General features: G+C 35.9%; 1 protein-coding gene across 2 annotated transcripts in view; it reads right to left on the minus strand.

Annotated features, from left to right (window-relative positions):
• Positions 1–251: 251 nt before the first annotated feature.
• The window catches only part of HSD17B4 (hydroxysteroid 17-beta dehydrogenase 4), a 70,829-nt gene continuing 57,116 nt past the window's right edge, over positions 252–13,964 (minus strand). For both annotated transcript variants that reach the window (XM_062599121.1, XM_062599122.1), the window contains 2 exons: positions 5,409–5,536; positions 252–3,531 (listed from right to left, as the gene is read on the minus strand). In XM_062599121.1, coding sequence (XP_062455105.1) covers positions 3,442–3,531; positions 5,409–5,536 — 218 coding nt within the window. In that variant the 3' untranslated portion in view covers positions 252–3,441. The remainder of the gene's footprint in view (positions 3,532–5,408; positions 5,537–13,964) is intronic.

Consider the following 13,964-nt stretch of genomic DNA (forward strand, 5'->3'; position numbering starts at 1 on the left):
GTTTTAATATTCTCTGATTGTGAATGTACTTGTTGACATTTTCAGAGCTGTTATCTGTAATTATCAATGACAGCTAGAAGATGTAGTGAACTCCTGCAAAATAAACTAATCAAGAACAATTCCAGTGACCAGAAAGCCTAAAAGTCAGCGCAGGCCTCTCTGAAGCCAATACTAATAGACAGAAAGTTTGTCATGTGGTATTACTGTTCACCTGTTTTAGTTAAGAGATCCCAAAACGACTGAACAGGATGTAGGTCTGTGGAACTGCAATTTATTATTCAGAGAATGGGCGTAATTGCAAGCTAGAAGTAAGACTGCCATGTGAGGAGAATAAAATGGAGATACAAACTGCTACGATTAAAGAACATACCAATTTACAATCAGTCAGATGTAGCACTGACTCACATATTCCATAAAAACAAACTGAATTCTTACATGCAATTCCTACAAAATCCTTTATACTGATATCCAGTCAGCACCTTATTTTCACATACAAAGAATATATCAAAACATCATAAATCATACATTGCAATAAACAACCATCTTGCTCTCTTCTACATTAAACAGAGTCTATGCATCATTAGATTTTTTACTGCTAAGATGCTTGTAAAACCTTCCTTATTTCATACAGAATTTAGCAATATCATTAGGGAGATATTTGAGATGTTTGGTAGGCAAGCAGGGCTTTGCAATCCAGGGTAATGGTGCTTAATCCTAGCAAGGAGGAAAGCATTCAAAAAAGATGCTGTTTAGAGAAAACAAGACAAAACAAGAATCAAAAACATGGCAAAAGGCTGTCTTGCTGCTCTATCTCTGTTCTGTTCTCTGTGGACATAGATAGTAACTGTTGCTGCTAAACATCAAGAAAAGAGGTCTCAAAACCAGAAAGGTTTGAAGCCTGTGCTCTCAACACAAAGTGTTCTAAGATGGAAACACTCCAGAACCTTTTAAGCTGAAATGACCAGCTACCAAAATGGTCATCATCTCCTAGAATGTATTGTCTTAACAGATATTTGAGTTAATTATTGTTTTTTTTTTTTAAAAAAAAAAAAGAACGCTACTCTTAAAAGCCAGTAATGGTGGAAAAGCTTTTACAGTTGCATACTACTAGGAAACAAAACAAAACAAAACCAAACCTTCAAAACACTTCAGTTCCGTATTTGATCTAGCAAAGGGGTTTATGTTAGCAGTAACTGGGAAAGTTTCTGGCTAAAGTGAAAGAACACTGTGCAGTAAATATCTTCAGATGAAATCCACATGCCAAAAGCATTAGTAGCAGTTATTCAGGCCACAAGCAGATGAAAGATGAAAGAATTAAACACCTGAACAGTGTTCCCAGAAAACTGAGAAAACAAGAATACTGAGAGGTATGCTCAATTTTTCTCCATTAGGAGAGCAAACTACTACTTCTTCTACTTTTGCAGTAGATGTATCTGTTCAATCAGGTACAACGTCCATGACCAAGTCATGCTAGGAGAAAAGCCAAGTCAGGCTAAGGTCTAGGATGTGTATTTCAAATACCAATGTAACTTTTGGGGGGGTAATCTCATGTGTTTTTAATTAAGACCAGTACTGGAGATACTACTTAGGTTTAATCTTATGTGGATTTTATAATCAGCAGGAACTGTGCTGGACAGAAACCACCAAAAAAGTACCTAAAATTTCATATAGTTCTTGTGCAATTCTTTCCCCCTCCCCCAAGCCCATTTAGTAAACATCATCTTCTCCGGTCCATTCAACAGCAACAGGCTCTGACAGTGTCAGCTTCCCAGGCCTGAATATTTCTTCTGCCTCTCACTTGCAGAGGAAAAAAAAAAGGGGGGGCTTATTAACTGTCTTTCTGCTCCTTGTAGAGCACTGCTTAAAGGGCATTTCTTCAGTTATTAGCATCGGATAGCCTATTTGAGATGATGGACATCACACTTGGTCTGTTTCCCATCTATTCATGGTTTAATTTATAAGATACTATCCTGTTGACATGCCTCAGTTTTACAGTCCTATAGCTGAATCATAGCATAGCTGTTGGTACAGCTGAGAAGAAAGAAATTTGCAGACAACTCGACTCAGTGTTACAACCTGTAATGGAAGGCATCTATCCTCAAACTGTCAAACTCATCTGCAGCCCCACTGGACTCTTCTATGGCTATGGTCACCTCACTCGGTCAGGGCAGTGATGTTCTCATCTAGGAGACAATCCAGAAATGACTTAAATTCTTTGAAAAGTATCAACATAAGACTAGTGCAAATGAGCCAAAAAAACCACTGAACACAGAAAATGATTAATTCACACGGATTAAAACTAAAACTCCAGGCATTCATGTGACCAGCAGCCCAGCAGCCCATAAGAGCATACTTTTTTCAAAAAAAAACACACGGTTGCAGTTATCATCTTTGTTCTGCCCACAGGTACCAAACCAGGAATTCTCTGTCAGTTGTATCTTCTGCTGACACCATGATTCTGACCCTCATGAGAATGAATCTACAGGAAGAATAATTTGGCTACAGTGACACCTTTGCTGCTTCAGAAATCTAACACCTTTTGGCTGAAACAATTTCACATAAAGTAGTAATTCTTACCGCTTTTCCTCACCTGCCCTTTCAATGCAACATTTACTCACCTAGTCAGTTAATTCCTATTACCTCAGAGAAACTCAATGCAGCATTGGAACAGCAGCAAAAAGCAAATGATTCAGTCTGGTCCCCTGAAAAAGAAACCTTGTCTTCATCCAGCAGTGGGTTCTTACGGGTAAGAAGCTTTGACACTGATGGCAAATATGCAGTTTACAGAAATTAGGAATGCATGACAGAAATGCACCATCTCAAAAAGCCTCATTGAATTTCCATGTAATAAGAGTAACTTTTATGTTAGTGATTTTCTAAATAAGGTGGGCAGTGCAAAGTCTGAGTTTCTTCCTCTACAGAAAGAAAAAATCACGAGAGGATTAAAATAAATGAAACTGTCTTCCATCTTCCAGTTGCTTGAATGGGATGAGAGCTTAAGATAAAAAATAAAATCCTCATTTCAAAAATAAGTCAGCTCAAATCACAGCAATTATAAAATGTCTAATAAAGACAACATAAATGAGGACTGACCAACACAAAGGAAGAGATATTAAACAGATGTATTGGTTTAATTTTCTTTAGAATTAATATAGAAATATATGCATCTTTAAGAACTACATACATTTTACTTAGATAAGGACAGGATATAGGAAAAGATTCTATACTGTTGCTGAGAAACAAAGGAGGGAGAGTATTTATGGCTAAGTTCATGTCATAATTTTGTGCCTGCAACAATTAGAATAGTTTGTATATTAGTAGTACAGAGAATCAATACATTGATGTTCAAGAATCTTCATAAGGTTTCAAGCATTCGTTCTGAACTAACTGACATTTCCATCTTCTGAAGTTTTTGATTACTGTGGTAGATGCTCAAGCAGTTCAGAGTTTGGCATAATCCTTCAGGATCATTTCCAACTTCTGGCTCAGCATGATGTTCCCCTTCACTTTTAGTTTACCAGAAAAGAATGCCTACAAGAAGTAAAAGGAGAAAGAGGGAGGAGACAAGGGGAGAGAGAGACAGAAAAAAAATGTGTTCAACTATTTATTCACAATCCAAAGGGTTACTAGAGCCAAACAACAAGTCAAAGTAAAGTATGGCTGTATGGGAAAGCCTTCAGTAAGCAACGCCCATTGGTTATTAACACAAAACAGCGTGAGCCTCATATTAATAGTATCCAGATTTATCACTGGTAAGGCCAAGCCTACTACTCTGGAGGGAAAAAACCACCACCACCACCCTTCAGTGACTTCCATTGCTTTTTTTTTTTTTTTTTTTTTTTTTTTTTTTTTTTTTTAAGTATAGTAGCATTTCTGGTAAAAATCAAACTTCTGTTCATGAAGCTGATGAGAAAAGTTAGCAAAAACACAAAAATAAAGTTCCTAGTCCTCCCAACCATACCCCACAGAAATCCACGCATCTTTGTATTGCTCATTGCATTATTTGCTCAAATTTTTAACAAATCCAAACGGGAACTCATACCATATAAACATATTCAATGAGAATGCACTGACTTTATACATAATACACTACAATAATGCAAGACCAAAGCAATATAGAAAATTTTGTTGTGCTTGCAGAATCACAGATCGACCAAAATTTTCACTGAAATGCCGCTATATTACATTTTTATTGTCTGTAGTTCAAAGACCTGCATGCCCTATTTCAATCTTCTCTCTTTTTTTTTTTTTTTTTTTTTAAGTAGTTTTGCTTTGCTGTGGCTTTGCAATTTGAAAGCTCTTTGAAAGTTCTGAAACAATGTGCTTTTGCATGGCTCCATTAACTTGAAAAATATTCAAATAAGGAATAGAGAGAGCCAGCAGAACAGAATTTGAATAGATTTGAATAGATGCTTTGAGCTTCTTTAGATGAAAAACTTCACAGAAGCTCAAAGAAAATAGTAAAGTCTAAGAACAGATAATGCGCCTGAATTGGAGTCACTGTCCTTTACTGTTCTCAAGTTTACTCATCAACATCTTGTTTGTTTATGCCTTATGCCTGCTACATACAGAAGGTCACAAACGATTTTCTTCATGTGATACGCAAGACTTGTAACAAACCTTCGCCAACATTGTTACTCTCCAATTTTAAATTCAAAGTCTTCAACAACCGTTAAACTTCTGCTTGAGAACAAAGAAAAGCAACTGTTTGATATATGATGAGCTAATTAAAGTTTTCATTTACTCAAGTTCGAGTCTATAAGCTGATATATTCAATTTATGACAGTTTAATTTACTTTTATGTGAGGCTTGCTTTTTTTGGAAGCAAAATTAGTAGTTTCAGAGCAGCTTATTATCTCAAGAACCTAAAATGCAGACATATTACACACTTTTAAATATTCCTTTCCCTTAAAAATCTACCTAATTTGGGAATTTTGCCCATTTTCAATGGATCTGCATCCATACATCATCTGAGATTTTTCTTTACTACAGTAGTAGTAGTAAAATCAGAGTACCGCAACATATGTCAGCCTCCTGTAAGGTAACCAATTAAAATAGCCTGAGTGGTAAAACTGACAAATCCTAACCCTGCAAATCAGGTATTCTGAAGTGCCAGGAAACAAACAAATAAAAAAAAATCTAATTTTGTAGTGGTAGGCTTTATGTTATTTGAGGTATCTTTGTCCTCCCACACCTAGCATAAAGATGGCATAAATTTCTTATCACATGCTCTGACTAATTCAATACAAGGTTAATGATGTGCCTACACTCAGTCTGAATCTGGTTTGCCCTGTCAAAACATCCAGTGTTGCAGACTTCAGAATGCTAATAGTTGAGAAACTACAGCTTGAATTAAAACAGATACTATTCCCCTATGCAAATGAATACATCTGTGACAAGGGTTTTACCTTCTGGGGGTTGGTCTTTTGTTGAACTACATCCATGAAATCCTGGTCCGAGAGAGTGAAGGTGGTATCAGCAGAACTTCTAGCAGGTCCTTGATAGACTTCTCCAGAACCATTCTTTAAGTCAATTGCTGAGAAGCAGCAGTAAAGATAGATTTATTTCAAGATAAAGATTATATTTTTAGCCAAAAGTAATGTTACTTTCCTTACCTATTATGAAAAGTCCAGTTTAACCACAACTCTCTAGCTAAAAGCCACTTGGAAACAACATTTTTTTTTTCTTTTTCTTTTTCTTCTTTAATGAAAGAAAAGAATAGAGATTACAACAGGGGAAAAATAAACCCAAATGATTCCTCTACTGTTCTAATAAGAGTTAGTCACGTAAGTAGCAGCAGAGGTTTACATCCTAAATGCTATGATTTAAGCAATTAGATAGTAATCAGTCCAAACCTCAAACTCTGCCTTTTTAGATAGTGGGTATTAAAGTATGGAAGTATGGGGTTTCCTTTTTTCTTTTCTCTCTCTCTCTTTTTTTCTTTTTTTTTTTTTTTTTGGAGAAGCAAAACAGGCCAGAAGAGAGACTCAAAAATACAGTTATTAATTAATCCATACTTCAGTCATAATCTGCATAGTGCTTATAATAATCTCTAAGTGAGAGCAATTCCTACATAACCTGAAAAATCTTTACCATCCTTTTCTGACATGCAAACCAACTCCTACCTGTTACAGGATGATGAGTTGGAATCTACTCAGTTATCCTACTGAAGTCACTGATGCTTCTGTGGTTTAGACATTAGCCTTCACAGAAGACAACAGCATGTATTTCCTGACTGTTTAGACTTTTCCAGCGTCCTAAATAGTTAGACTAAATTTGTGATATTCAAATAGAAAATGAGACATTGCTCTCTCCATAATGTCCATTCTCTATATGGAGCTTAACACAGCAAGCAAGGTTAGGAGATACATATACACAGTAAGTCTTACTACTTTATTATAGTATCATTAACCTATGTCCATGGGATACAGTAACTTCACTGCCATTAATACAATTTAACACAGGTAGTACTGATAAAGATTGTTAGCAGTTTGGATGGGAACTTTACTAAAGGAGTAGAAAACAAAAACAAAAAAAGCCTATGTCAAAGCAGGAAAACATCCACTTAAAAAAAACAAGGACAACTGCCCAATATGTAAGTATTTCCTTTCTTAAAGGAAATGAAGTTAACTCAATCATCAAGGAAGTCTTCAGTATGATCTCAGCTTTCTGATTAGATCAAAAATATAGGCATATAAGCATATACATCCCAACTAAATTTGTTTTGGTTTTTACAGCAAGAACTTAGCAATTAATTCTAGAAACATCCAAGCTCAAAAAACAACCCCACTGGCCCACTGGTTATCTGAAAATTCTTTTCATAGACGGAAAAAAACCCACAAAACCCAAAAAACAATACCTACACAACAGTTAAGTTTCAGAAGATACTATTAGTGCAAATACCGTAGAATTTTTCAAGTTAGTAATAAAGCTTCAAGGTTTTAAAATAGCATAATAATGTTCATAGAAGTGAAATATAGTGCTGGTAAAACATGCGGTGGCATTTTCCCTACTTTGCCCCATTGGTAAGATAGGCTGCTCTGCTTGAGGTAAAGAGGATCTTCAGCCTTTGCCAACTACCCGCCCTCCTCTTCTGGAAGGCCAAAACTTCCTCGGAGTGTCTGGCGCTTCAGAGTCTTATCCCCCGACATGAAACGCCCTGCCAAAATAATCTATTATAAAGCTAACCCTGTCAGGTATTGTGTCATTCATTTAGAAGAATGTTTGGACAGGATGTGCTCTGCCAACTCACTCTGAGCTCACAAATTTCCAGTCTTTCCTTTTACACATTTTCCTCTTGTCTTCTAGCATTTTTTTGTTGTTATTTTTACAGCATAAAGCAAAATTATTACTCAGGTGAATGTTTCTGTAAGGACATGGCATCTCTAATTACAGCATCATTGCTAACTAGCCAATATTAAGACAGACAGTTTCCCTTAGTTGCCAGATTTCAAGCCAGCTCCATCTTATGTGCAGTCCTTTTCCAAATAATTTTTCTAAAAAGTCGAGGTGAACTGTACAGATCAGGAAGAGCTTTTGCTTGAAGCAGTTAAGTCTTTTAGTTTCTGAAATCTGTTCTAAAAAGTATTTATGCAGTTACAATAAAACTGTATAAACAGTATAAAAAAAGTGTATAATCATGCTCTGTGAGAAGTGACATAGTGGATTATTATTATCCACTTGATTTTAACAGATGCTACGGTAAATTATCATTTCAGGGACAAGTTTAATAGATATCACTAACTTGACATAATAAGAGAAGGAAAAAGCAAAAATTACTGATCACCCGTAAGAATATACTGTATATGCATCAGGAAAGGGCTACAGCATATCTGTATTTAAATGTCAACATCTAAGTTACAAATATATACAAGTAACATTATAGATGTTGCTGAACTTTTTAAAATAATTTCACATATATTTTCTGTTTTATTTTTGTACTCTTCACAGCTAGTAAAATAAAACATCAGGTAAGTCTACTTTTTTCCCCCTAGATCAGCTTCACCTATGTACATGCTGCGAACACAAAAATCCTCTAAATATTCTGGTTGCAAAGGTTCATTGTGTTCATATGATGAACACCTGCTAAAGAATAAAAAGCCAAAAGTTCATATGGCATTAGGGCCACAAAAGCTTTCCTAAACCTTCTGTGTTTTTGAGCAGAAGCTGTGTAAAATCCTTTATGATCCAGAACTACATAGTTTATCATCATAACTAAGTCTTTAAAGTTCTAGTACGCTATGCAAGTACAGATAACTAAAGGAGAAAAATATATATGTGTGTATCCATCAAGTCATTAAATACAATGGTTACCAGCTCCTCAGGTTAAGCCAGCCAAACAAAGCTTTCAATGAGCTCTTAAAAAAATACCTCTATTCAAATGCTAGCAATGTGATGAACCACGTCAACATAGCCAAACTGAGCCCCTTTTGACCCACATGACTAGTACTACTTAGCAAGTCCCTATATATATATATATATATATATATATATATATATATATATATATATATATATATATATGAAGTCACAAAACAAACTTTTTTTCTGGTTGTCCCTTCCCAGCTGCTTTCAGAAGGGAACCCAGACCCTGAAAGCCTGACCTAATATCTCCCAAGACACAGCAGATCATATTTTCCTCCTCTACTGAGCACTGGCTGGAAAAACAGACATGAAACGTATCATACAGTTGTGGATTACACTGATAGATCAGTCTCAGCTTTGTAAAATTCAGCAGACACAAAGTCAGAATCAAAAAGGTATAGCAATTCAGGCAAGAGTTAACAACTCCTAGACTTTAATTTGAATATACTATATACTTCACATTATTGTTACAAGTCATCTTCTCCATTATCCATGCAAGTCTCAAGAGCATCACTTTCCAGTCCACATCTACAACCAATCGTAATCTCTCTAAGCACAAGTACGCCTGTGAAAACTACATAATCATGGTACTATAGCTGTAATTGCTACATTTAATCACAACAAATTTTTACCATATCTCATGTTAAAACTTATGAGAAATTTCAAAAAGAGGGGCAGTCTACTATTATGCACTTTTCCCTAAAATAAACAAAAGATCATTTCCATTTAGCAATACATTAAATTTCCACTTCCTCTTTATTCTGTTTACAAAATATTAGCAGAGATCTACCAAAGAAGGGAAAAAAAATCGGAACAGCCACACAAACACACACACAAAAAAATAACATGATATGAAGTGCTTTCTTTTCATGAAAAGATGAAGGAACCTTTTCTTTCTTTTTTTTTTTTTTAAGGCCTTTTGGAGATGTTACAGCATCACTAATGCAAACAGTCTAAAAATAAACAAACACATGAAAAAACAAACCCAGAGAAATTACCAGAAGGAAAAGAAACCCTCAAGCTTGATTCACAGATGAGACCTCCTCAATTCTTTATTCTGTGCTGGTGATTACACTAGACAAGAATAACTCAAAACACAGCATACAGTGTTTTGAAGAAGGAATATAACTTCTCTTATTCCAGAGAACGGAAAATATTCCTAAAAAGTTGCCTGTTAAATTTTTGCAAGACAAGGGCTTAGAAGCTTCTAAGAACATTTATCCATTCTAACGTATTCAGATGGGAACTGAAACTACGAGGTGGCATCGGCATACGGACAAAGGGATATCAGCTCGCAATGCAAGACATTTCTTGGTATCAGAACAGATACCAGTCAGGGCTGAAGAAGTCTACATTTCTGAACTGACCCAAGACCAAAATGGATGGCTTCTTCTGAGATAAAGCTGTACAACACAGCTGTCTGCTATGGCAGGAAGCTTGCTTGATACAAGCCTCCATAGCCCTACACCTCCGCAGCTAGAGCTGCCATCCAGTCACGGCAATTTGTATGCTGCACTGCCATTCCCCTACGCCCACCCCTCACAACAGCCTGGTGCCAGCCTCGCTAGGTTAGCGCTTAAAATGGTTCCTGGGTCGGCTGGGGACCTAGTAACAGCCTGACAATGATCTCGCGCACTGTTACTACAGGTCCACTGCCAGTGATGACTTCTCAGTAGCTTAAAGGCGTCTCACGTGTGCCCGTGTCAAGTGCAGATGGTTCTTGCTCCCGAGAGCATGTAGCCCATCGGCTGCTACAAAAACCAAACTTAGAGACAGCTTCTTACCCAGCCACTCATGGAGCTGATTCACTCTGTACAAAAACAGAAGTTTCGCATATGGACGTGGTACTCCTCAGTATTGTGTGTGGCAACATAACTTAAATGAAACCCAAAGTTTAAATCATCAACTAGCTTGTCAAAAAAATCTAAGTATTTGATACCTGACAGAGGAACAAAATCAAGCCATATGAGCGCATGAAGCAGGTGCTACCCTCCAAATTTCTGTTTTTGTTTGTAGATAAGAATGTTAACTGCAGCAACTAGATACGTTAATTATTATTCTCCATAGGATGCTCTTGGCAGAGTAATAATGAGGTCAAAACAATCCCATACACCCAGGCTAAAATGCTAAAGCACGTAGCCTAAAAGCCTTAAAATCCAGAATTTGGGAAACAGGGTTTGCTTCTGCTCTCTAAGACTACCATGCCATGTTAAGGAGAGAACTATCGGGGGTCAGATGTATTTTCTTTATTCTGCTTCACAGAGGATAGCTAATTGCAAGACAAGACTCATCCTCAAAGGAAATGCAACAAAGTATCACCCATCCTTCATTGCCTGGAGTCATATCACATCATAAACTACTTAGCAGTTTCTCAGTAATTTCAGTGAGATGTTCACCATCAACTGCACATAATGATTTCTTCCCAGTTCTACAAAAGCCTTATTTTTCTGAGACTTAGAAAGAAATAAAAGCATCTTCTGCCTTCAGCAGTTCCGTTCGAAACATGATGAAAAGCAATAGATGGGTAAACTCTTCAGGAGAACCATTAGCTATTACCTAATAAATCTGAATGGCAATGTTTTTTCTCTACGGAAGCAGAAATTGCAGTGAAGAAGCTTAACTTTTTACAAAGATAAGTATTTTGTAACTATTAAAAACCTAAAAGCAGTTGTTGTACAGTAATAAATATTCAGGAGAGAAAAGAGGGCATGCTTTGGTAAAACTAATTGGAAAAGTCAAAGCTAGGGGACTCTTAAGAATTTGTTATTAAAAAATATTGTTGTAAAAAAGCACCAATAGTTCTAAGCTTATTCCTTTAGCTTTGATTCTGTCAAAATCTATATTGCGTTACCTATATCTTCAACATCCTCTTAAATTAGAACAGTTTGCTTTTGTAAAAAATAAATAAATAAATAAATAAATAAATCGCTATGTAAGATCAGTTGTCAATGGCCACAGTTCATCACGGTTCAGATAGTGAACGAACTGTCCAAAATTTCACATCTCAAATGCAAGACAACTGAGGTTCTATACCTTTGCGGTTTTACATAAAAATAAAGGTTATGACTAATTAAACAGACTAGTGTTACTAATATTGATGCTATCAAGAAGTCTCTCTTTAATAAGAACAGTTAAATTCAGTTCCCAAATCCCATTTAAAGTAATAAATTTAAAGTCATAAAAGTCTTTATTTATCATACAGAACAAAGATCAAAAGTTTACAGTTAAATTTAAAACAAAATATTGAAAATAAACATGAATAAAAAAATCCTTTTGGTCCCTGGAAGTCTAAAAAATACCAGAACAGCTGTGTGAGTAAACAGTTCCCCTGCAGTATTTCATGCTGCTGCTTTCTCTCCCGTGCTTGCCTCCCAGCCTCCTCTGTAGACCTCAAGCTCAAGGATGTTAGCTGCAGATGCTGGAGCTACAACCATCAAGTGCAACAGAAAGGAGCTGCAGGACCCAGATTGTTTCTAGTGCTGTCAATTGCTGCCGTTTTTACAAGGGCACAAAGCTGGGCAAAAGTGACAAGCCAAAAGATTAAAAGACAAGGCAGTGCAACAGAGTAATAAATTTAATATTGGAAAGAAACCTAGCAGGTAGGCCGAGAAAACTGTAAATACTGCCTGTAAAGGCCTGGGAGGTCCTTAGTAAGGGAGGCCTTAAAAGGTAGAAAATGAAACAATTAACATTTACTTAAAACAAAAACAACCCAATAAACACATGCCATCTCTTGACATTTCAGTTGTTTCAGTGATAACATGTTAAGACTTTTGAACATAAACTGGAAGGATATGGAGTACTTATCCAAAGGAACTAAGCTGTAAGACAATTTTGATTTCGTATTTTCCTGTTTGCTCTTTTGCAGCTGTGTATGTTATAGGATATAGATTTTATTACAGTAATTTTATTTTAATAAAAGAGCAGGGAAAGAATTCTAAATTGTTAGAAAAGTTACTTTCGCATAATGTTTAGAGTACTGTATAACATTAGTATACACAGATGATCAACTAGCAATCACTATGCCAAATTTATATGCAGGGTAAAGTAGTACAATTCCACTTACAAAGCTGGCTAACATTAAAATTTTGAGGTAGGTTTGAAATTAACTGAAATTAATTACATTCAAGCTATAGCAAAGACAACACCTAACTATCACCTGAACTTCTACATTAAAAATTAATTTGTCAGTGTATAAAACTTCTACTCATGTACAAAAGTGTCCACTCCCTTAACAGAAAAAGTGTTCAAGTCAGTAAATGGCAGTCAGTGCTACATATCGTAAGTTGGCTGTCATTGTTTGTGTGTATTACAAGTCTTGCTGATAATCATAAAAAAAAAATGTCAGAGATGCTGAGTTGCTTGCAATATCCTAACTACAAGAAAGCAGCCTGGCTTTGAAAGCAAAGCCACAATCCCCTGCCTTTTTCCACATCCACCACGCAAAACTGATTAGGCTAGCATCCAGCAGAAGAGATAGTACATGACAATGCTCTTGAATACTGAATTATGGTATAAGTAATTGCTTACCAACTTTGGGGTGCTTAGTTCTGGAAGGTCTTTTTTTTTTTATTTTTGCCTTTTTCTTTCTTTTTTTTTTTTTTAAAACACTATTCTGGTAATAATCAGAAAAAAAATCTCTAAAGCAATAATTCCATCATAGAGATATACTAGGTCATTAGAAATCTATTAGAGTTAAATGTTAGGCAGGGGTAGTAGTGTGCTATTATTCCATCAAATTAGAGCTGTTACGAGAGTTGTCACAAGCTGGTAGCGCTTTGGCAGTAAATTTACACAATGACACAATTTGACACCAAGGAATTTCAGAAATTTAGGATAGCAGTTTGATGCCTTTATGAAAACTTAAACAGCAGATAGCACAGATTCCAAAATTCACAGATTTTTAAAAATGTTTTTAATATTGCCCAACTTTGCTGAAAAAGGATGAATAATCTGTTTTTTCTTTAACTGTTTAAAATTTCCAAAACAGACCCAAAATATTCAGAAAATCATCACTCATCAGTTCTTTGGAAAACTGATACACAAAGAGACAACCTTTGCACACCAATAGAAGCTACATATCAATTTTCCTGAAGATAAAAGAAAGGATATTTTCTACAGACATCCTCCCTGTCACCCAGATATTTACATACAATCTTACATATTTATGACACTATAGACAGTCATTCATAAACACTTTTCACTGTTTTGACACCTGGACTTGCATGAACTGATCCACACTATTAAAATTTGCAGTCACTTTTTCAAGTTAGTGGAAACATCTGGCTTAAGCTCCTAGTACTAGTGAGCATCAGGAGATGTTTAAGATAATATTAGGCCCCTCATCGCCAAAGGTTAAAATAGTTCCAATTTTGCACGAAGACCAGATTTTGCCCATTGTAGACAAAGAGAACTGTCAAAGAAAAGTTACAACTCTTTAATTCTTTTCAGTTAGGGCAATATCTATCAGAGGAAGACATTACCTTCTTCCCACCACTGTGCTAGGGAACAGAAGAGAGAACAAACTGTTTGAAAAATAAGAAAAGTTCTGACCGACTCTGGATTTACCCAAAGCAGTCATCCTCATGCTTGGAAAATAC

This window comes from Rhea pennata, chromosome Z (assembly GCF_028389875.1).
Source record: "Rhea pennata isolate bPtePen1 chromosome Z, bPtePen1.pri, whole genome shotgun sequence".
Taxonomy (NCBI): Eukaryota; Metazoa; Chordata; class Aves; order Rheiformes; family Rheidae; genus Rhea; species Rhea pennata.